This window comes from Eublepharis macularius, chromosome 12 (genome assembly GCF_028583425.1).
Source record: "Eublepharis macularius isolate TG4126 chromosome 12, MPM_Emac_v1.0, whole genome shotgun sequence".
NCBI classification, from domain to species: domain Eukaryota; kingdom Metazoa; phylum Chordata; class Lepidosauria; order Squamata; family Eublepharidae; genus Eublepharis; species Eublepharis macularius.
The window spans coordinates 68,795,580-68,817,792 of record NC_072801.1 but is presented as its reverse complement, the minus strand read 5'-3'; the positions used below and the strand labels follow the sequence as shown (position 1 = coordinate 68,817,792).

Sequence of the window (22,213 nt, the reverse complement as noted above, 5' to 3'; positions counted from 1 at the left end):
CTTTTAAACTATCAGCTGGCAGGCCAGCTGATAGTTTAAAGGGCTCTTTCCTGCCATGTGCAAGGAGCAGGGCCCTTTAAACATCGCACAAACTGACCTTCCCCATGTCCAATACCCACCAAATTTGCAGGGGACCTAGTCCTCACTGTCCTCTGAAGACCCCCCCCCCCCAAGTTTCAGAGAGATTGCACCCCAGGAAAGGCATGATCCACGGGTCTCCCCGTTGGCTGTCATTTTCTCTTCACAGTGGCAAAAACGGGACTCTCCGCTGGAAATACTTTGAAGGGTTAAAGCCAGAAGGAAAGCCAGAAGGAGTTCAGACAGAGTTCAGTCCCTCCCTCCCTCTGGTTGCTAAGGGGATTGATAGCAGCAGGCGCCAGACTGTCTGGCTTGCTGAACGAACAAGGCTTTTAATGACCACCTGCTCGTTTAGGATGGAGCCTCACAAACAGCTTGCTCGCGAACAGCAGATCGGGCTGTTTGTGGTTTTTTTCTGTACGTAATGCTGTTCGTGCCCATGTCTACTCTTAACCCCAGTCCTGCACCAGCTCGGATGATATACTACCTTCACCACAGGATGCCCTCCTGGCGCAGCTTTTACTGCACCCCTGCTGCCTTCAGTCTCGTAATGGGCTCGGTGGTGAGTTCGAGGCTGCACTTCAATCTTCAGTTCATACTGCTCATATTGACTGGGAAGAGGCCAGTCTAGAGGCGGAAGAGCAGAGGACCTGGAAGAAGGGAAAGAAGGATATTTAATTTTAATTTAAAAAATAAAAGTTTGTCAGACTCCCAACCACATCTCCTGCCAAGCTGACCAGGCAGGAGCGAGCCATACATTTTTTAATAGTTGCGGCAAATATGCAGGTTTTCATATCCCTGCAGTACTGTGTTATGACACACTACACCTGCTAGGGTCCCCTCTTCCAAAGAGCAATCACGGACACAGAAGCTCCGTCCTTGACAGCAACAGCTTTGTTCAGACCCTGGATTTACGCTGAACTAGAGATGCCACAAATTTTTCTATGCAACGTGGTTTTATCCTGCATCTTCAGGATCCCCTCCCCACAGGCCGGTTCATGTTGAGGCAACCCACGTTGCCACATTTGAACTGTGCCCAAGTCTAGAAAAGTTATCAGCCAGGAAACCTGCTTCCTAGACCGCAGTGACAGATGTTTGTGGCATCCTCACATCTTGAAAGCAGAAAAAGTGAGTACTTTCCTTTAAAAACTAAAGAAAACTTCCATGCCTAATCACCTGGATCCTATTTTTACACACCATAGGAGAGTAGCTATTAATAAATGAAATAGATCAAGATGGGTAGCCATGTTAAGTCTGTCTGTAGCAACAGAAAAAAGCAAGAGTCTAGAAGCACCTCTAAGACTAACTATTGATCCGTACAGAATGGAAATCCATCAACCTTGTGAGGAAACTTGCACAAGTACACACAGACATCATACGCTACCACAAATTTTGTTAATCTTATAGGTGCTACTAGACTCTTTCTCTTTTCTACTAAAAAATGAAATGCATTTTCATACCAGGCAGTTGTTCAGGAGTCTAGCTGTTCATTTCCTATTACAATTTTAAAATCTTTGGGGACATCCTTTAGTTCACTCACAGAGGATCCAAATTCTCAAAAGAAGTTTGACGAAAGAACTCAGATTTTGCAACGCACCCTTCCTCCATCTCACAGAGGTGTGAAAAATTCCCCAGTTGCTCAGTTTGGCAGCTCAGCTCTTCCAAAGCTTAACTGCCAATATTGCCCCTAGGGAAAACTACAGGCATATAACCCCACCTCCACCCCCTCAAAGTTATCAAAGAAGCAATCTAATGGAGGACCAGTTTGCTTTGCAGTCTGATAAGGCTTTTTTATTCAAGATATTTCATTATATAAACAAACTGGGCTAAAGGTGGAGGGCTGTTGCAGACTATGGATTTTGGAATTATGGTATGCATTTTGTGTGTCTGTGTGCAAACACTGCTCTAAACTCACAAAGCACAGAGATGGCCCACAGGGCAAGAGAAATACTTCTGAACCAACCGCTTACCTTAACAGGGAAGGAGCTGCGGGATGTTTATGCCCGCTCCTGCCTCCCTCTCCACCACCCCCAGCATGCAGGCAGAGCTGGGGTCTGGGATGTGTAACTGGAGACACTAGCCTTTCTGCCTGGTCTGGCTTGACAACTTGTTTTTAAACAACAGAACCTCTGGCAGGCAGACCAAAGAGCTTACGGAGCAGCTGGCAAAATCTGACTGGCTGGGTTAAGGCGGGAGGATGAAATCCAGGGCTCCCCCCCACCCCGCCTCCAGTCTCTGGATAGGGCTGGCACATTTGGATAGAGCATCATGCTAAACGAAAGGGAGTGATAGCTGGGAAAATTGACTGCGTGGGGGGAAAAGAATAAAAGATTGCTATGAATGTTAGACTAAAGTGCCCCAGATGCTTCTTCAGAGAATCCATCTCTTTAAGAGCTTGGAAGAGATGTATGAAGCAACCAAGCCTCCTGCTGTTCCCACAGGAGCCTGGGCCACCTTTTTTCCTGCCTGCCTGGAGTCCCTCTCGGTACAATAGGCAGGAGAGAAGAGCAGGCAAAGAAGCTGGTCCAAAGTAGGTTGCCAGCTCTAGGATGGGAAATTCCAGTTTGAGAGCCAGTTTGGTGTAGTGGTTAAGAGCGCGGGACTCTAATCTGGAGAGCTGGGTTTGATTCCTCCACTTGATGCCAGCTGGGTGACCTTGGGTCAGCCACAGCTCTCTTAGACCGCTCTCAGCCCCACCCACCTCACGGGGTGTTTTGTTGTAGGGATAATAATGACATACTTTTTAAACTGCTCTGAATGGGTGTTTAGTCATCCTGAAGGGTGGTATATGTCATTATTATATTATTATTATTTCTGTGGTAGAGCCTGGAGAGGGCAGGGTTTGAGGAGGAGTGAGACCTCAGCGAGGTATAATGCCATGGAGTCCATCCCCCAAAGCAGCCATTTTCTCCGGGGGAACTGATGTCTGTGGCCTGGATATCAGTTGTAATTCCAGGAGATCTCCAGCCACCGCCTGGAGCTTGGTAACCAATGGGAGGCATGATCACAGCACTGCTCCTTCAATTCCTCTCACAGTCTCATTCCAAGATCTCAAAAGCAGCAAGTGGAATCTCAAGGGGAGCTGATGGTAAGCCTATCAGCAGGCCATCTGCCAAGGCCCAGGGCCCACCAAGGGACCAAAGACCTTGGCCCATCTACTCCCACTAGGGAACGGGAGGCTGCCCCGGAGGCTCCTGTAACGTCAACGGGACCCCTAGGATGGTCTCTCTCTTCCTGATAGGGGAGGATGTCTGGGGGAGGCAACTCCTCTGCTTCCGGGCAACTCTTCCATCAGGATAATTGTGACGTCATTGCAGGGGCCTGTGGGACATTCTCCCACTTCCTGAGGAGGTGATAGAAGAAGGCAGCCCGAATTACGGAAAGGGTGAGGTGATCTCCCATTTCCTGGCTAGAAAAATACTGGAGGGAGTGGAGCAATGACGTTCTCTGGGTCTCTTTTAGGGTTGCCAAGCCCGAGTTGGGAAATTCCTGGAGATTTGGGGGTGGAGCCTACAGACCGCAGGGTTTGTGGAGGGAAAGGACCTCAACTAGGTATAATGCCATAGAGTCCACCCTCCAAAGCTGCTGTTTTCTCCAAGGGAACTGATCTATGTAATCCGGAGATCCATTATAATTTCAGGATATCTCCAAACCCCACTTGAAGATTGGTAATCTTATAATCCCTTTAGTCCTGCTGACATGGACCCCCAGAGATAGAGATAGGTAACTGATGTGTGTGAGAGAGACAGAGAAAGAGAGAGCCCACATATGCATTTTTATGCATGTGTGAGGTAGCAGAATGCAAAAGGAAGAGAAGGCAGCCAAGTGGTGTCCTTTGTGGGAAAGCGCTACAGTCCATCTAGCTGGACCTGTCTACGTGGGTCTAAGCTGCAGTCCTCAGTCCTCGGCATTTCCAGTTCAAAGGTAGCAAAGGGCAGGAAACGTTTCAAGGTTTAACCCTTCCATATCTTCATCCTCCCCGTTCCCTTCTCACTGAACAACCCCAGCATTTCCTAGTTTCAGCTGCTCTTAAAGGGAGGCTGTTAAACAGCCAATTTCCTGTTCACCTATGGAGTAAGTTCTGGCTACACATGAAAACAACTGGATAAACTTGCAGGAGAGAAACAGTGGGGTTACTCACCTTTCTTTCTTTCTGGCTGGACCTGTATAAATATAGCTTTACACGGGCAAATAGGCTATATGACACATTTGACACCTAGCAGCCTTTGTGTTTTTTACTAGCTAGGCTGTTTTAGGGAGCTTTCCAAACACTGTATCACTCTAGTGTTCATCTCTCCACTTTCTTGCCCCAATTAAAGGAAGGAAGGAAGGAAGGAAGGAAGGAAGGAAGGAAGGAAGGAAGGAAGGAAGGAAGGAAGGAAGGAAAAGAAAGAAAGAAAGAAAGAAAGAAAGAAAGAAAGAAAGAAAGAAAGAAAGAAAGAAAGAAAGAAAGAAAGAAAGAAAGAAAGAAAGAAAGAAAGAAAGAAAGAAAGAAAGAAAGAAAGAGGGAGAGGGAATGACGTGACCCAATAGCATGTTCTATTGTTTACGCAGTTTAAATGCGACTATGCCATAAATATGTAAATATGTAAATATGTAAACCTGTCCAAATCAAAACAAATCATACCTGCCATTGAGACATACTTCATATTGTGGAGGCAGAGTGGCTGTTACGGCCAGCACCACTGTAGTTGCCCAGGGCCTCGGGTTGCCCCTGAACGTAGAAAAAGGAGCTGCTAATGGCATCCCTCTTAACTTTAGACTTAAAGGACAGAGCCCAAGAAGCCAGGGGAAGAAGAAGCATGGATCAAACTCTGAGCCTCACAAAGGAAAATGAATTAAAATGTAAAGCGAGGCACCCTTGCACTAGAAAGTTCATCCTAAAAGTAAACAACGTTGACTTGCTAAGATCATTCAAAATTCCAGCTTTGTAACGCCAGTCAGTGTTTGTAACCACAAAAGAAAATCTCTTCAAGTCTTAAGTCGCCTCAAAGAGAGCCAGCTGGTCACCTTCCTGAGTTAATTAGAAGGGCAACAATTCAGCCATAAGCAAATATTCGGTCATTATGTTTTCGTTGACCTGACCTGGATAGCCCAGGCGAGCCTGATCTTGTCTGATCTTGGAAGCTTAGCAGGGTCATCCTTGGTTAGTAATTGGATGGGAAACCTCCAATGGAGGCAGGGTTGTGGAGGTGGGCAATGGCAAACTACCTCTGCTAGGCGCTTGCCATGAAAACCCCAGCAGGGATTGCCATACGTCAGCTATGACTTGATGGCGCTCTCTACCACCATGTTTTAGTTAATCCCGGTATCTCCTGACCACAGATAGCTTTTTGACACAAACAAATATCAGGAAACAAATTTCTTGAATCCTGAAGCGAGCAAATAAGATATTTTAATCTGACTCCAGTGTCACGAGGATATTTTCTGCTATCCCCCCCCCCCCGCCCGCCCAAGATAGGGAATTCGGTATACAAGATCTTGTACCCACGAAACAGGTCAGGTTGTTCCCTCTAACCTACCTTGGTCTCTAGCATGCACTCTTCAAGATTGGTAGCTATAAACTAACTTCTCCCTTTTTCTTAATCGCACTCCCATGCCCCATATGCTCCTCTTCCACGTTGCTCTCACACATCTCCTGGCTCCAGCCATGGAGCATCTTTTTGTCTTTCCCACGGCCCATCTCTAGATGCCCTGGTTCTCTGGCTCCTTTTAGCCCCCTTTTTTGTCCAGCTCTGCTGCATGATTCTGCCTCCTTGTACTATCTTTCATTCTCTTTCCCTCTATTTTCTAGCCTTCCTTCTCAAATGTTATCCATAAACATTGCACATTTTTCTGCAACCCTAGGGTTCCCATTCCTCAGGTAGGGGCAAGGGTCTTCTACCCCTAGCTCTGACCAGCAATGGGGGGGGAATTGACATCAACATATGCAATGTTATATCACTTCTGTAAAAACCCAGACGTGAGGCAGGATAGCTCTAGGAATTGAATGAAACTCTATGGTTTTACAGTAGATTTTCTCCAGAGATTCCTAGAGGTACCCTACATCACTTTGGGTCTTTTACCGGAAGTGATGTAGCACCACAGCCAGCATGATTGTCAACTGCCTTTTAAATTTCCTTTGTATCTTGCCATCAATCTATCCATTGTATTTAAAAAGTCAACCCTTTAAATATAATGGTCTCATTATTTTATGGGAAGATACCGCACCAATCTGCATTCTGTGTATACAAAGGCTTAGGTCCCAAGAAGTCCAGAGCTGGGGTGCATGCCTCAATGGCCACATACAGGTGCTCCCTGAGATGGTGGCTGTAAGATCATCGTGGGTGAAAGTGTTTTGCTGCTCCTGCCAGCCTGGTGCTTCACCACCAGTGCCACCATGCCCACCCAAGAACTAGAAAAGATAACTCTCCTCAGCTTTTTGCTGCCCCTGTTCTCTTTACAGTCAGATCTGTAAAACAATCACACCATTCCCCAAACCCTCTCCAGATTCCTTCCCTGTGCAGGAGTTTGACCACCATTTCTGGAGGAAGGAATCTCAAGAGAATTTGGAACTGGCATGTGTGGTTTAAAGAACTGCTTTAAGCAGCAAAGAAAGGAGGCCAGGGGAGCAGGCAAAGGAGGGGATCAGCAATTGGCATCACGGTGGCAAGATGGGAGGTTGCTGCCCCACAAAATCTGTGCCTCTTTACAAAGCAGGCCATGGAGGGGGAAGATCTCTAAAATCAGCTCAAAGCTAGGGGGGGCAAACAGTTTTCCCCACCAAGTGGTATTTATGGCCACTGCAGAAAATTTTGGAAGACCTGTAACATATCCCCACATGGGTCCAAAAGCAACTCAGGAAAGAAGCAAAGCAAGGCTGATGAATTTATGAAGTGTTCTCCCCTATATATCACAGATCCAGGGGCTGCGTTATGACTTTAAAAAACAGATAAAAGAGGATCAGGAAACTCGGAGTTGCCAGGTCTCCCACTATGGTGGGAGAAGGAAGGAAGGAAACTGTAGAGCTGTCATTGTGACATCAGTCTTCTCTAGGAATCAGTAGGCTTTTTTTAACCATAGAGCTTCCCATGATTCCTAGAGAAGCCTAAGCTCACTTCTGGGTTTTCTACAAGTGTGACATTACACTGTTGGCTTGATAGCACCCCTGCCCCATGTCCCAAACCTCCCAGAATTCCCACTAGTTGCTATAACGCAGCTACATGTGACGTGATGTTCAGCCCCATGGCCTGATTCACACATAGAGTAGAATCAAATTGTAACGGGAAGACAGAGTTCCAACCTTCTTCCACCTAACTCTCACGCATATGTAAGCATGTTGTTCATGGTGGGGGGCCCTCTGCTGTCAGAGGGCCCATCCCGCTGCCACTCAGCTGGCCAGCAGGAAGAAAAGAGGTAGAGGAGCGGCCAGTGCACTGACATCACTCCCCATGCACCTAGGAGGGTCATCAGTTCATCTCTGGTGAGCCCCTCCCCCACCAGTATGTCCCCTGCCAGTTGGCAAGTCTGTGCCTATGCATGTACGAACCCTAAACAGACTCAGCTAAAAAAGATAATTGTTCAGAGCCACAATGGCGGTTTCTACATTCCTAAGGAGAAATCAGAAGCAAGTATTGCTGCTCTCTACTGGGAGTGCCCCGATCTTCATTTACCTGAATATAGGACTGTGGCCTCCAATACGAGCTTTAGACCAAGCTAACGGAGAAGGTACGGCCAGGTAATCCATCCCTTCTTTACGTGCCACGCTGAGCCCAAAGCCCCCTGGGGTACTGCTCCCATCATCTCCGTTGCAGCTCCCTTCCTCTTTCCGGGTCAGTGCCACGGTCTGCTCTGTTGAGGTCTTCCGGGCTTTTTGGGGAATGCTCTCTGCTGGCCGGGTTCCAGTACAGTTAAAGGGGGCCACATCACCACTTGCCTCCACGGATTCCCCCGGGGCCTCCTCGCCAAGACTCCCCCGCCGAGACAGGCACGGGGATGCAGAAGAGTGTGTTTCAGAGCTGGAATACCGCCGTTTGCCGCAGGGAGAAGCCGGCCGTGGGCCCAGAAGCAGCCATCCATCCTCTGTCCCCCGGCTTGGAGAATAACTGGAGCCATAAACTGGCCACGACTCATCAGCAGACGACCACGGCTTGGGGGACCCCCGTGGGGAACCCAAGGGGGAAGTGAGGGCAAACCGGGCCGCAGCCTCATTCAGTTCGTGTTCCACATCGTCCCCAGCGGGCGCCTCATCATCCGAAAAAAAGCTCCATGGGGAGACACTACCGCTGCTGGCAGGGCTAGGCGTAAAGAAGCCGGAAGCTGGTGGTGCCTCGCGGTAACCACCAAAGGCCTCTAGGAGGAGATAGTCACGTGGTGAAGAGTCCCAGTCATCTTCCTCAGTCCGTCGTCCCGGAGAAATGGTAGTGATCTGTATACTTGGGCACTCTAGCACCCGAGAGCCTCCTAGGCGCACACGTCGTGCCGGCTGACTCTCAAAAGTGTCTCCATCCAAGTCGGCAGGGCGAGGAGGGGGAGAGTGCATGCCAGCTCGGCCTCCCCCAGGATGCAGTGGGCACGGGATGCCCAGAGGAGAAGCGTAGGGAGGGGGGTCCCCCAACGGAAGCGAGCAATAGACAGGGAGGTTGTCAGCGTCTAGATCTGGAAAGAAGACACCATTTCATTTTATTGATTCACGGAAAATATTTATTAACTATGATCTTGAAACTTTAATAGCAAATCCATCATATAAATACAATAAAACAAACACACTGCTGGAAAAGAATCTAAGGGGCTGTGTGGAATCTAGCATCGCCAGTGGGTGGGGACAGCCAGTTTGGTGCAGTGGTTAAGAGTGTGGGACTCTAATCTGGAGAGTTGGGTTTGATTCCCTCTTCCACCATTTGAAGCCAGCTGGGTGACGTTGGGCCAGTCACAGCTCTCTCAGAGCTCTCTCATCCCCACCCACCTCACAGGGTGTTTTGTTTGGGGGATAATAATGACATACTTTGTAAACACTCTGAGTGGGCATTAAGTTGTCCTGAAGGGCAGTATATAAATCGAATGTTGTTGTTATTATTACTACTAAGTCAATGGGGAAGTTTTAACCATAGAGTTTTGCTCAAGTACCAGAGCATCCCCAGCTTCCCCTGGCAAAGCACTGACATCACTTCCAGGTGCAGGGCAGTGATGTTAGTGCATTAGGTATCCCTCCACCATTTCCTACCATTCTCCCCCCCCCCCACTGGCCATCTGAGTAGCGGTGGGAAGAGCCTGGTGCGGGGGGGGATCCCCCGCTCCAACCGGGGGAATGGCTAGCCTGGTGGAATTGAACAGTTTTGGGGTGGGGGAGTAGAATAAATTATTTGAGACATTTCCCCCTTCACTTCCAGGAACTCGAGCGGCCCAGAATTCATCACCTTTCTCTGCTGTTGCTTCTCCCTTTAACCAGTGCTGAGCTCCTCTTGACATTCCCTATCTCCAGCAGCAAAATCAGTCCTCATCAGACATCATTTGAGAAGTTTTTTTTAACTTATAAAACTCCTATTTTTATGCATACCAGGGAATTCCTGGTTGGGACCCCTACCTTGCCTGTGGATGGCCTACATTTTGCTTTTGCGAATGGCAAAGCCACCCTGCTTAGTTAGTCCTGCAGATAAAGAGGCCGAATCTCCACGCGCACTCACACAAATCACTGCATTGTTCAAATGCCTACTTGAGGAGGGGGGGGGGGAAGAGAACAGCTTAGTAAAGATGTGGTCTTAGTAATCGTTTTCGGAGCCGCTGCAAGGAAGGCCTTGTTTCTAAGTTAGCATCTGACAGAAGGAAGAAATAGCAAACCACGAGTCGTCAGACTTGGGGTATCAGTCACCACAGCTCAGCATCCCCTAGCTAGAGATGGACAAACTTCATTTAGGTCACCTGGATGTTTATTCCTCTATCTCCTTCCCACAGTGCATTCTGGGAAACGTAGTTCCCAGAATGTCTGACATTAACAAAGACCTCAGAGGACATACAGAGCAGTGTCCAAAATTACCCGCCTACAACACTGAAAAAATAACTAAACTCAACCTCCACGTTCTGACGCAGCTCTGGGGGATAACACCAGGGGAACCTCTGACTTCCATGCCCCAACTCCTACGCCTTCCAGGGGCCCCTGGTGTTTAACAGGATGTTGGACTATATGGACTTTTGGTCTGATTCAGTCTGGCTGCATTTCTGTTAATTTCTGCATACCACACTCTGCATTTATGAAAGATATGGAACTTCAACACGAGGCCTTCATGACTACCGTATATAGGGCACGTCACATTCTACAGAACCAAGAATGAACACGCATTTTATTGGACATGTGACAGAATTGTTGACGGTAGATAACACATTAACATGACATTTTTGCAGCATCAATATTCAACAAAACCCATCAGAATGTGCCAAATTCTGTTGTCTTGGCTTGGCACGATCAGCTTATCCTCTACTTTGCTCCATTTGTCTCCATCCTTCTTTCGCCATCAAAGGATAATTATAAGTAGCAACTTTCCATGATGGGTCACTTAGCAACTCAGTGGTCCGCAACACAACCTTAAAAATAAATCGTTACTAGTCCACAAAAAGCTCTAGTAGTTCTCCTGCTCCCACATACCTATGCTAGGAATTAACAGCATGTGGAAAGAATAAGAAACAAGCTGTTTTTTCAACTTTGCTAGGGATTCTCAGCTTGGAGAGCACAATAAAGTTGTGCACCATACTTTTAAAGAGATAGTGAGCTGATTTGGCATCTTACGTACTTCATTTTGAAACATGCCAAGTTTCTAGTCCTTTCAGCACTTTCTTTTGTGTAAACGTGCTGTTGCATTTTATATTGTATTTGAATGATTTAAAAAAATGGAAAACGACAAAATGCTTGGTCCATGGCAAGAAAAAATAGGGATCAGTATTGGCTGATTGGGACTGTCTAGTGGTGGACGGCTTCTTTGCTTTCTATCTCTTCTTTCCCTTTCCAGTGTCCAGCAGAGCTTGGATCTATTAAACCATGGAGGACCCGCCAGCCATTCCATCACAGAACCAGAGATCACCAGGTTAAAAAAACCAGAGGTGTAAGAAAAGGGAATCAGTTCACAATTACACATAAGGAATCCTGAAATGATCCAACGTCATGCCTTTCTTCCGCCCGTGACAATTCTGCCCATCCAAAGAAATAGATCTGAGAATCCAAGCCCCATCTGATGGGTTTAAAATAGTTGGTTTGAAAAGTCACCAGCAGCAAAATAAAAATAAAGTAAATAAAGACAAGATTCTTTCGCCTAGAAAAAACAAATATTTGGACCAACACATTAAACAAAGAGGGAGAGAGAGAGATGAAAGTCAATTTGTTCCATTCCCCTCCCTTGCTCTACCAGCCGCCACCCCAAGGCCTGCTTCTAATTTAATGTCCTGTTTCTCTACCCCCTTTTCACCATCTGCTCTCTCAGCAGGGGGTGGTCCCAGGCGCCCAAGTGGCGACGCCCACCCTGCCACAGCTTGGATTGCCCCCTGACTCGCTGCTCCCCCTAGTGTCAACCCTATGTTCCTGCAAGACACTAGACTTTTCAGATCTCGCCACCAAGTGTCAAGGAGCATCCATAATTTGCCCTACTTTGGGGGCAAGAAAACACAGAATGCATGCTAGCAAGGAAGAATTATGAGAAACTGGCAAACCCAGATGTTAGGATGGAGAAGAAGGGTGGTGGGCCAGAAAGGAATCTGACGAAAACTCCAGATAGTCATATCTTAAGACTTATAGGGTGCTCTTAAAAGCACAAGGCGTTTCGCATCAATTTGCTCCATTATCTGTACAACAACCTTGAGAGCTAGGCCTACAGTTGTTCATTCTATGTTGCAAAAGAGGAGGTGAAGCAGAGGGCCAGCAACTCGCCTGCAACTCCTCAGTTCATGGTAGAAGCAGATTTTGATACCCCCTGGCTGAAAAGGAAGAATCCCAAAAAGTGTACAGTACACATATTCCCTTCTCCCCCACCCACAGGGTTTAATTTCACCATGGTCAATTCACTTTTTTTCGTGGATTCATTTTGTGAGGGTTTAACACTATCCTCAACTTCTTTGCAATTTACTCCCCTAACCTATCCTTTTTGGGGAGAGTGAAACTGTGGAAAACAAATCTGAGTAACCCATAGCAAAACGAAACCCCTCCTGGCTAAAATAGAACCTCCATGTTCAGAGACAGTATATCTGAGTAGCAGGCACTGTGGGAGGGGGTGAACAACAGGACAGGATTATTGACTTCAGGGCCCTTCTTGTGAGCTTTAAACTATGGTTAGGGCCCATGCGTATAATGGTTAGAGGGCTAGCATTGGAGAGGCCTGAGTTCAAATCCACCCTTCACCTGTGAAGTTCACTGACTGACTTTAGGCCAGCCACACTCTTTCTTCCTAACCTCTACCTCACAGCGTTGCTGTCAGGAAAAACAGAGGAGGGGAGACATATGCTGCTAGTGTGGTGTAGAGCTAGTGTGGTGTAGCAGTTAGAATACTGGACTAGGATCTGAGAGACCCAGGTCCGAATTTCCACTCTGGGTGACCTTGGGCGAGTCACACGTTTCCAGACTAACCTACCTCACAGGGTTGTTGTGAGGATAAATGCTTTGGGTCGCCACTGGGGAGACAGGCAGGGTATAAATGAAGTAAAGTAATAAAAACACAATGAAGAAATCAAAGAAAGTCAAGTAAGCTGCTGTCAGAAGCAGGATGACTGGATCCAGTAAGGGCTTGTACATTCTTGGCTCTGCAGGGAGGAAGGGGCCTAACATCCAGCCCCCATGCTCCGTCCCGCACTCTGGTTCCATTCACAGCCTCTGCCAGGTGGAAGACTGCAAGCTTTCCCCACTGGCTTAAGGGTTTGGGAAGGTTTTGGCAAGCAAAAAGGGACTCGAAAAGCTTCCTCTGAACTTGGCCAAACCCGCTCTGGGCCTCCACCCTGTTTTGTGGGCCAGAGACAAGCCTAGGATTGGGATGGGGGGGCAGCTGTCGAGGAGGGGCCGCCATCTGAACCCAATTAAAGGGCCATTTCCCAAAGCCCCAGGCTCCACTGGCAGGGACCCCCGTTGCCAAGGAAACGGGGCCTGGGCCAAGGACGAAAGGGAAAATTGCGCTGTTGTAAGGGAGATAGTTGAAACCGTATGTGAGGGGCAGGCGAGAGACATTCCCCCTCTTTGCCGCCATGCCTTCCCGCCCCCTCCACCAAGGATGCAAGATCTTGGATGGAGGCCAGTCTGGAGGGGCTGGGCTCAGTCTGGAGGGGCTGGGTTCAGTGGGATCCTGAGGCCCTTTCCGGGCCCATCTGGATTTCATTTGAATCAGACACCGCCTGCCCAGAGACGGTTTGACCTTTCTCTCTGGAAAAGAACCGAGTTTCCTACCTTCGTCTCTGGGGCGGCTCACGCTGGTCTGCCAGCTCCCTCCAAGAATCGGTCCCTGCCAGCATTTGGATCTATCCTGGCCATAAGTTTGCGTCCAGAAGAACATCGCCCCCTCTCCAGCCAGTGCGCCATGAACATCCCCATTGCACATCCCAAGATGGGGTTGGAGTCATAAACCAGATCACACCAGAAAAATATAGCCCCCCCCTCCCCACTTCCTATTTTTCAAGTGTGCATGTCATGCAAACCACACTTTTCTATTTTGGAAAAGCCAGACTTGGAACACCAGATGCGGCCTTTTGCGCTTTAAGCTTTACTGAGGGGGCCACTTCTGAGAAAACAGGCTTTGACTCACGGAAGCCTGTGTCCCCAGAAAGGTTAGTGTTTCAAAGGTTACTTTTCTCCAACAGATTGTCTCTTTGGAAGTCGTTCTGAATTAATGGGATTATTTTCAGGAGGTGGGGTTCAGCTTTGGGGGAAGAGGGGAAAAATTAGAATGAAAATGACTGCCCAAAAGAGATGTGAGAAAAGAGAGATGATTTGGATGGTCAAAACTGATGTGAAACAAAAAAAAAATTATGACTGTGGTGCTAGTCCTCAAGAAATACCTCATGTCTTTAAAAACATAGTATCAGTTGTCCCGAGAGCCCACCCCATCACCCATGTGTTTTGATACCATAAACTTTAGCCAACCACAAGCCTTTTAGCTAGCCTCATGATACTGGTGCGCACTTGACCAAAATCCAGTTTTGACTGTGTAGGGACTTGGGATTTAAAACAAATAAGAGACCTGAGGCATCTTAAAGATGAACAACCTTCTTTGGAGGTTTTTAAGCAGACGCTAGATGACCATCTGACAGCAATGCTGATTCTGTGAATCTAGGAAGATCATGAGAGGGAGGGCAGGAAAGGTTATATCAGTGCTTAGTTCTCATGGCCCTTCTTACATGCCCAGGGTAATGCCAATCACCACTTTGGGGTCAGGTAGCAATTTCCCCCAGGCCAGTTTGGCTAGGGATCCTGATGGGAGTTTTCCCATCTTCTGGGCATGGAGTAAGGGTCACTGTGTGTGTGTCGGGGGGGGGGGGCGAGTATTTGGGAATTTACTGCATTTTGCAGGAGGTTGGACTAGATGACCCTAGAGGTCCCTTCCAACCCTGTAATTCTATTAAGTCTTTAGTCCTGTATAAAATGTCATGGACTAGAATTGCCAGAGGCAATTTTCGGTTGCACGTTGCATCACCTGAGGCCAGTCACAGGCAAAGCCAAATGCACTCTACCTTAAGTTCAATTCTGGTTCTCCGGACCCGTTTATAGCCAAAATAGCAGGGCACGGAATCATCTTACGAGTTGGAGAAGAGCATTTCCTCCCCTCTTTACTCAAAGCTCTTCATTCACATGCAACCTCACAACAGACCTGCAAGGCAGGCCACTTTCTTTTTAACAAACCATAACGCCAGGGCTAGGAGATGGCAGCTCGCCTCAAGCAAATTCAGAGCTGTGATTAGAGCTTGGGGTTTTCTAGCTCATTGCTCTGACACATTGCACCCGCGCTTTCTTTTTTATAAATAAAAAATACTTATACACAAAATAAAGAGAGTTATCAGTCCTGCGAGATCAAAAGCTACAATATGTCTTCTGTATGGAGAGCCATGTGCTCCAAAAGTTTGCAAACACAAACTTTGGTAAAAGCACCCGTCTCAGACAATCTCCATCTTTCTCCCATGCACCCGTGGGATGAAACAAGACACCCATCCAAACCGTGGTGTTGATTTTTTTTTTTTTGGCAAATATGCTTATTAACCCTTTTTGCTGATTTCACAATCAACGTTGCAATTCCTTTGACATGGGCAGACCTCCACGCCCCACCCCCCAGACACAAGCCCCGCAGGAGGGGGAAATCACCCATGTCATCTCCTTCCCATCATCCTAAAAAGGAAACGCTTTTACAGCTATATCACACACAGAGGCTAAAAAGCGACTTCTTCATCTCCTCTTGTAGAATCTGATCAAGCAGAGCCCTTGTCCCAATCAAAATAATGCCCCCTCTTCCAAAATAAAGCCTCACCTTCCAAGGGGACCCCCATAGCAGGGGGTTCTTTCTCCTCTTCTCCAAAAATCAGCTTAAATTCCAAATCTTCATCTTCACAGTTCGAAGCCCCCATTTTGGAGGTGGGTGGAGGCAGCCTAGTTGGGTGGGGGGAGATTCCCTCTCCCCCTAAAAAATCTCTTAGCCACTTATTCCAGGATGAAGGGCAAAACGTGGGGGGAATTCTCCCCTGATTCCTCCCAACTCAATGCCTCTTTCTGTCGTCCACTTTCCCCCCTCTCTTTAATAGTTTAAAAAAACAGAAACTTTCCCAAACAAACTTTTCCCTCTCCTCTAAACGCACCCCCTCCCAATCCCCCTCTCCCTGCTGATTGGCTGTTGGAAAAACCCAAACCACGCCCCGTGTCACAATAAGACACACCCATTGCGAAAAAAAGAGACTTGGACGGTTCTATTTCTCCTCCCACCCCTCGGAAGGAAGCTCGGCCGCTCTTCTCCCTCCGCATCTTACCAGATGGACCATTCTACCTGGAGCCCATTGGAAGTCAGCCCAAGGAGACCCGCCTTCGTTTGTCTGTCTGTTATGGAGGGCTGGGCACGCCCAGGCAGGCTCTTAAAGGCGCAGAGAAGAAATGGAGTGCGTAATAGTGACTCTGTGCTGTTATTAGGAAAAGCAATAATATTGCATGAATAATTGTTACGCGCAAGCCATGTTAATGCATGGATTTACGCACGCTCCCATTTAGGGCAAGAAGGTGTGGTGTGGCTGAGGAACCCAACAAATGTACAGAAGGGAAAAAATGTTTAAAAAAAAACCAGAAGGTGAAATTCTGGCATTTCCCAAGCAGTAGCCCAATGGGATATCCCATGCTTCCAGAAGCTAATTCTCAAGCAAGCAAGCAAGCAAGCAAGCAAGCAAGCAAGCAAGCAAGCAAGCAAGAAAGAAAGAAAGAAAGAAAGAAAGAAAGAAAGAAAGAAAGAAAGAAAGAAAGAAAGAAAGAAAGAAAGAAAGATGGATGTGTGGATTCTGAATAACTGGAAGTTATACTCACCTCTAGCCCGGACTGTCAACGGGGCAGAAGTAATTTATTAACTAGTTTTACTGTTTCTTTTAACCGTCTTTATGTTTTGCTGTGTGTATGCTTTAAAACCAACAACAACAAAAGGATCAACATTCTCTAAAATAACTTTATTTTTGAAAGCCTGCCTAGGTGATGCTGGGTTGTCCTAAACTATTGTTTTTATTTTGTTTCCTGCCAACTGCCAGGAACAGCGAAGGGCAAGGGCATTTGGGGATCTAGCAAGCTTCATGATTCTCCTCCAAGGAATTTGTCTGTCTCCCACCATGGGTGCATTTGAACCCAATGTTCTGTATCCTGACCGGCTGCAGTACCCTCAGAGGGGGGGGGGGGCTTTCCACGCAACCTGAAATTGTTTGAAATGGAGGTGCCTGGGATTGAACCTAGAACCTTGGCATGCAGAGTGGATACTCTGCTTCTAACCCACTGCCCCGCCAGGCTCCACTCTAAGGTTTCTCCACACATCCCCAAACTTTAGATTACCAGATCTGGTAATCCTGGTTGAAGTCCAAAACCAGCAAACATTATGAATGTTTTAATTTGTATTGTCGAAGGCTTTCACGGCCGGAGAACGATGGCTGTTGTGGGTTTTCCGGGCTGTATTGCCGTGGTCTTGGCATTGTAGTTCCTGACGTTTCGCCAGCAGCTGTGGCTGGCATCTTCAGAGGTGTATCACCAAAAGACAGAGATCTCTCAGTGTCACAGTGTGGAAAAGATGTAGGTCATTTGTATCTACTCAGGAGGGGTGGGGTTGAGCTGAGTCATCCTGTAAGAGTTTCCCAGGGTGTGGAATGCTAATGGCGGGAGGCTTCACTGTATCCTGAGGAGGTTCTTTTGCATATGGATTGGTGCTTGATGTGCTAATCTTCTCTGCAGGGCTATTGTCGGGGATAGAATGTTTTGTTAGCCTGGTGTTTTTAGAACTGGAAACCATGCTCTGTTCATTCTTAAGGTTTCTTCTTTCCTGTTGAAGTTTTGCTTATGCTTGTGAATTTCAATGGCTTCCCTGTGCAGTCTGACAAAGTAGTTGGAAGTGTTGTCCAGTATTTTGGTGTCCTAGAATAAGATACTGTGCCCTGTTTGAGTTAGGCTATGTTCAGCCACTGCTGATTTTTCAGGTTGTCCAAGTCTGCAGTGTCTTTCATGTTCTTTTATTCTTGTCTGGATGCTACGCTTTGTGGTCCCGATGTAAACTTGTCCACAGCTGCAAGGTATACGGTAGAGACCCCCTCACCTCTGCAGGAGTATACCGTATACCTTGCAGCTGTGGACAAGTTTACATCGGGACCACAAAGCGTAGCATCCAGACAAGAATAAAAGAACATGAAAGACACTGCAGACTTGGACAACCTGAAAAATCAGCAGTGGCTGAACACAGCCTAACTCAAACAGGGCACAGTATCTTATTCCAGGACACCAAAATACTGGACAACACTTCCAACTACTTTGTCAGACTGCACAGGGAAGCCATTGAAATTCACAAGCATAAGCAAAACTTCAACAGGAAAGAAGAAACCTTAAGAATGAACAGAGCATGGTTTCCAGTTCTGAAAAACACCAGGCTAACAAAACATTCTATCCCCGACAATAGCCCTGCAGAGAAGATTAGCACATCAAGCACCAATCCATATGCAAAAGAACCTCCTCAGGATACAGTGAAGCCTCCCGCCATTAGCATTCCACACCCTGGGAAACTCTTACAGGATGACTCAGCTCAACCCCACCCCTCCTGAGTAGATACAAATGACCTACATCTTTTCCACACTGTGACACTGAGAGATCTCTGTCTTTTGGTGCTACACCTCTGAAGATGCTAGCCACAGCTGCTGGCGAAACGTCAGGAACTACAATGCCAAGACCACGGCAATACAGCCCGGAAAACCCACAACAGCCAATGTTTTAATTTGTTAGCTGCCTTAAAGTGCAATTCTAAAAAGATTTACTCCAGTCTAAGGACCAAACTACACGTGACAAATGACACTTGAACGGCAAGTGTATTCCTCCTTGTTCACTTGCCCTCCACTTGCTCTCTCCACTCGATCCACTTGCCATTCAAGTGCCATTTGTCACTTGTAGCTTGGCCCTAAGGCTAAGAAATCAATGGGCTTAGACCGGAGTAACTCTGTTTAGGATTGAACAGTGGGTGGCCTTTATGAGGGCAGAACGGGCGTGCATAAATTTTGTAAAATAAAATAAGTCAATACACTCTTTTATTTACAAAGATCCAAACAGAGCATATTGAGTAAGAGAACACGGCAACCAAACTTCTCTTCATCCAGCTCCAAATAGGTCAAATGCTCATTTATTTATTAATTTTATTGAAGAGGATTTTTGTGAATCCTTTCCATAATCCTGCTTGAGGCAGCTCGAACCACCTCAGTTTTTCCTCCTCTTGCCAGGTTTCATCCAGTCCTACGAAACTCACCTGTCTTGCCTTATTCTTGTTTTAATGTTCCTTTGCCTTTGTCACAAGCTGTAATCAGCGTCACATATAATCAGATGTCCAAGTCATTTAAGGTAAATATCTCCAGTTATTAAGGGACACTAATGTTCTTTCATCACGTCCTTGAGCACACATCGACCTGTCCTGCAAAGCCAAAGGGATAGACCAATTAAGATGTTACACTGCTGACATTATCCGAGGAACTCTGAGACGCTTTCCTCTGGAGTTGGGCTGCAAAGTAGCTTCTTCCTGAAAAAGGACTTCCCCCGGTTGGTCTGTGGGCTTTACAAACAAGTTTTTCATAGGGCAATTCTGTATACTGAAATCCTCATGCAGGGCTGCTGGGCAGAGTGGAGGGCTAGAGGGAAAGAATGCTGGTGAACCGATTTAACTTAGAGTTGCCAGCTCCAAGTAGGGAAATTCCTGGAGACTAGGGGGCAGAAACTGGGGAGGGTCGAGTTTGAAGAGAGAAGGAACCTCAGGTGGGTATATAAGGCCATAGATTCCACCAAAGCAACCATTTTCTATAAGGGAATTGATCTCTGAAGGCATTTCAGAAGATCTCCAGGGCCTGCCTGGAGTTTGACAACCCTTATTACACCACAGTCCCAAAATGGACTGGGGATCCACTTGTTATTTCCACTTCCAGGACAGGAGAAGGCAATTTGCATGCAGTCTCAAAAGTCAGATTAGGGTTTGGGGGACAGACTTGTATTCGAATCCTCATCCATAAAAAACATCCTCGGCTGCAGCCTTCTCTCCGTCTGACCTGCTTCACAGGATTCCTGGAAGGATAAACTGGAGAAGAGATAATGTGCATGCCATCCTGGGCTCCTTGGAGGGAAGTGGAATAAAAATGTCATTGAAGCTGGTCCCAAAGGCTCTCTGGCCACAGTCTGCTTTCTAAATGGCTTTGAACGTTAGCAAACCATTCCGAAAACCTTCAGGTCTTGGTAGCAACTGCAGACTTCAGGGTTTGCCTGGGATAAACCCAATCTGGAAGTCACACTTTTTGGGGAGGCTATGGCAAGTTCTGTGCACTTTGTACATGCCCAGAGGCAACACCATTCTTTTAATAAAATATAACACTGTTCTCAGATGTAACCGCTGACACTCAAAACTGGTTCTAGAGCTGGAGATGATCTTTATTTGCTTCATGTTAAGCCTCTGATGTGGATAAAACGGGCCAGAGAGAGAGAGATGTCAAACTGGATTTGACTCTCCAAACATCCCACAAGGTGTTAGCAAATCCACCCTTTCCCTCCTCTTATCCCTGCACCAAACTTCCACCTTCCCCTCCATACAGAGTTCTGCTGCCAGCCCCCAAGCCACACACCATCCCGTAGAAGCCCAGACTCCAAGGGGTTAACATTCTTTTGCTTCCCCATTTCCATAACCCACGAGGGAGTCTGACGCATATGGAGTTTGCAAAACAGAGAAGCTGCCCAGGCCTTCCTTAGCACGCTTCGCCTCTCGCTGTCCCCCTTTCATTAACTTAATCAAAACCATCCGTCTTTTAGCAGGCGGAGTTACAGAGTCCAAATGCCAGGCTATTTCTAAATCTTTCCCTGGAAGCTGAGCTAAGCTGGACTCGGGAGGAGGAGAGATGCATTATAAGATTCGCTTGGAGGGTCAACCCCCTTTTCAGCCTCCTGGCCCAGCCAACCCATTGGCTGGCCCTCCCCAAATTTCAATGTCTGTTTTAGAGGCCAACATCTGTCTGGTTTTCCTATAAAAGCCAACATTCCCAGCAGCCAGACACAGAAACTCTGAAATTCTTTCCTTCCCTCCTCTTTGCATTTTTCTTATGCAAGCAATCTTGGGGCTTCCACCACAGGGCAGGAAAGGAAAAAGGAAAAGAAAGTGAGAGCCAAGCTACAAGTGACGCCTGACACAGGTTGGACACTTGTCAGCTTCCCTCAAGTATTGATGGGAAATGTAGGCGTCCTGGTTTTACAGCTTGGCTCTCCATTACAGCTGCAAGACCAGGATGCCTACATTTCCCATCAAAACTTGAGCGAAGCTGACAAGTGCCCAACCTGCATCAGGTGTCACTTGTAGCTTGGCTCTCAGCCCAAATAAAGAGCATCCTCTGAAACTTTCCCCAGTGGTGCACATGTTGTTTCTAGAGGGGGTTGTGAATTTCCCATTCTGTCTCACCAATTCTTTTAACTGAGCCAAAAAGACAAAGTACAATTTTCCCTTGCACCAGTCTCTAAATTCATAGCTCCCCAATTGACATCAACTTCTCCAGGGTCTGGCTTAAGTGTCCCCCCATTTTCCTGATATGAAATGACCCTGGGGAGTTGCTATACGCAACTTGCATTGGTACACGGAAGCCTTCCCAGTGGGGCAAATAGTGTCTCCCCAGAGCCATTTCAGGTCTTTTAAGATGGCCATGCAACGAAATTGCATCTTTTAAACTGCATTTCCCCTCTCCTGTTTTTAATCCCCCCCCTCCTTGGGAGCTCAGAGCCGTATACATATTCAGCACTTCTTCCTTTCTATCCTCAGAACAAACTTGTAAGATAGGGCAGGCTGAGAGCGGCTGCCCCAAAGTCGTGGGGAGTTTATGGTTGCCGACTCCCATGTTGTAACATTCCTGGGGATTTGAAGGTGGAGCCTGAGCAAGGTAGGATTTGGGGACCTCAGCAGGGAATGATGCTATTGTGTACTGAGCCTGGAGCTCAGAATGATTTCAGCCCAGAGTGATTTCAGTTCACAACATGTTTTATTGCCAACCAGGGCCGTTTCCAGACGGCTTACCTGCAGCCGCTCCATGCCGCAACGTCACGGATCGTGCCGGGGAAAACGCGAAATATCGCGTTTTCTCGCGCGAGTTTTGCGCGATGTCGCGCAAAACTCGCGCGAGAAAACGCGATATTTCGCGTTTTCCCCGGCACGATCCGCGACATTGCGGCATGGAGCGGCTGCAGGTAAGCCGTCTGGAAACGGCCCAGAACAGGCAGACTCACAGCAGAACAGAACACCTCAATGCATACATACAAACCCCGCCCCTGGCTTAACCATCAACCAATAATAATGAACATTCCAGGATACCATCATTTGCATGAACTATATACAATATAACATATTTACAACAATGTGATTGGCCTTTATTTAGAGTGGGCCATTGGCTGCTTGCAAACTGAAACCGCCAATGAGAATCGGAG

General features: G+C 47.2%; 1 protein-coding gene across 1 annotated transcript in view; it reads right to left on the bottom strand.

Moving 5' to 3' along the window:
* NFATC4 (nuclear factor of activated T cells 4) overlaps positions 1-15,640 on the bottom strand; it is a 32,644-nt gene extending 17,004 nt beyond the window's left edge. Inside the window, exons 1-3 of the mRNA XM_054993231.1 lie at positions 15,537-15,640; positions 7,731-8,715; positions 566-728 (exon numbers count right to left, since the gene is read on the bottom strand). Coding sequence (XP_054849206.1) covers positions 566-728; positions 7,731-8,715; positions 15,537-15,633 — 1,245 coding nt within the window. The 5' untranslated portion in view covers positions 15,634-15,640. The remainder of the gene's footprint in view (positions 1-565; positions 729-7,730; positions 8,716-15,536) is intronic.
* Positions 15,641-22,213: the final 6,573 nt, after the last annotated feature.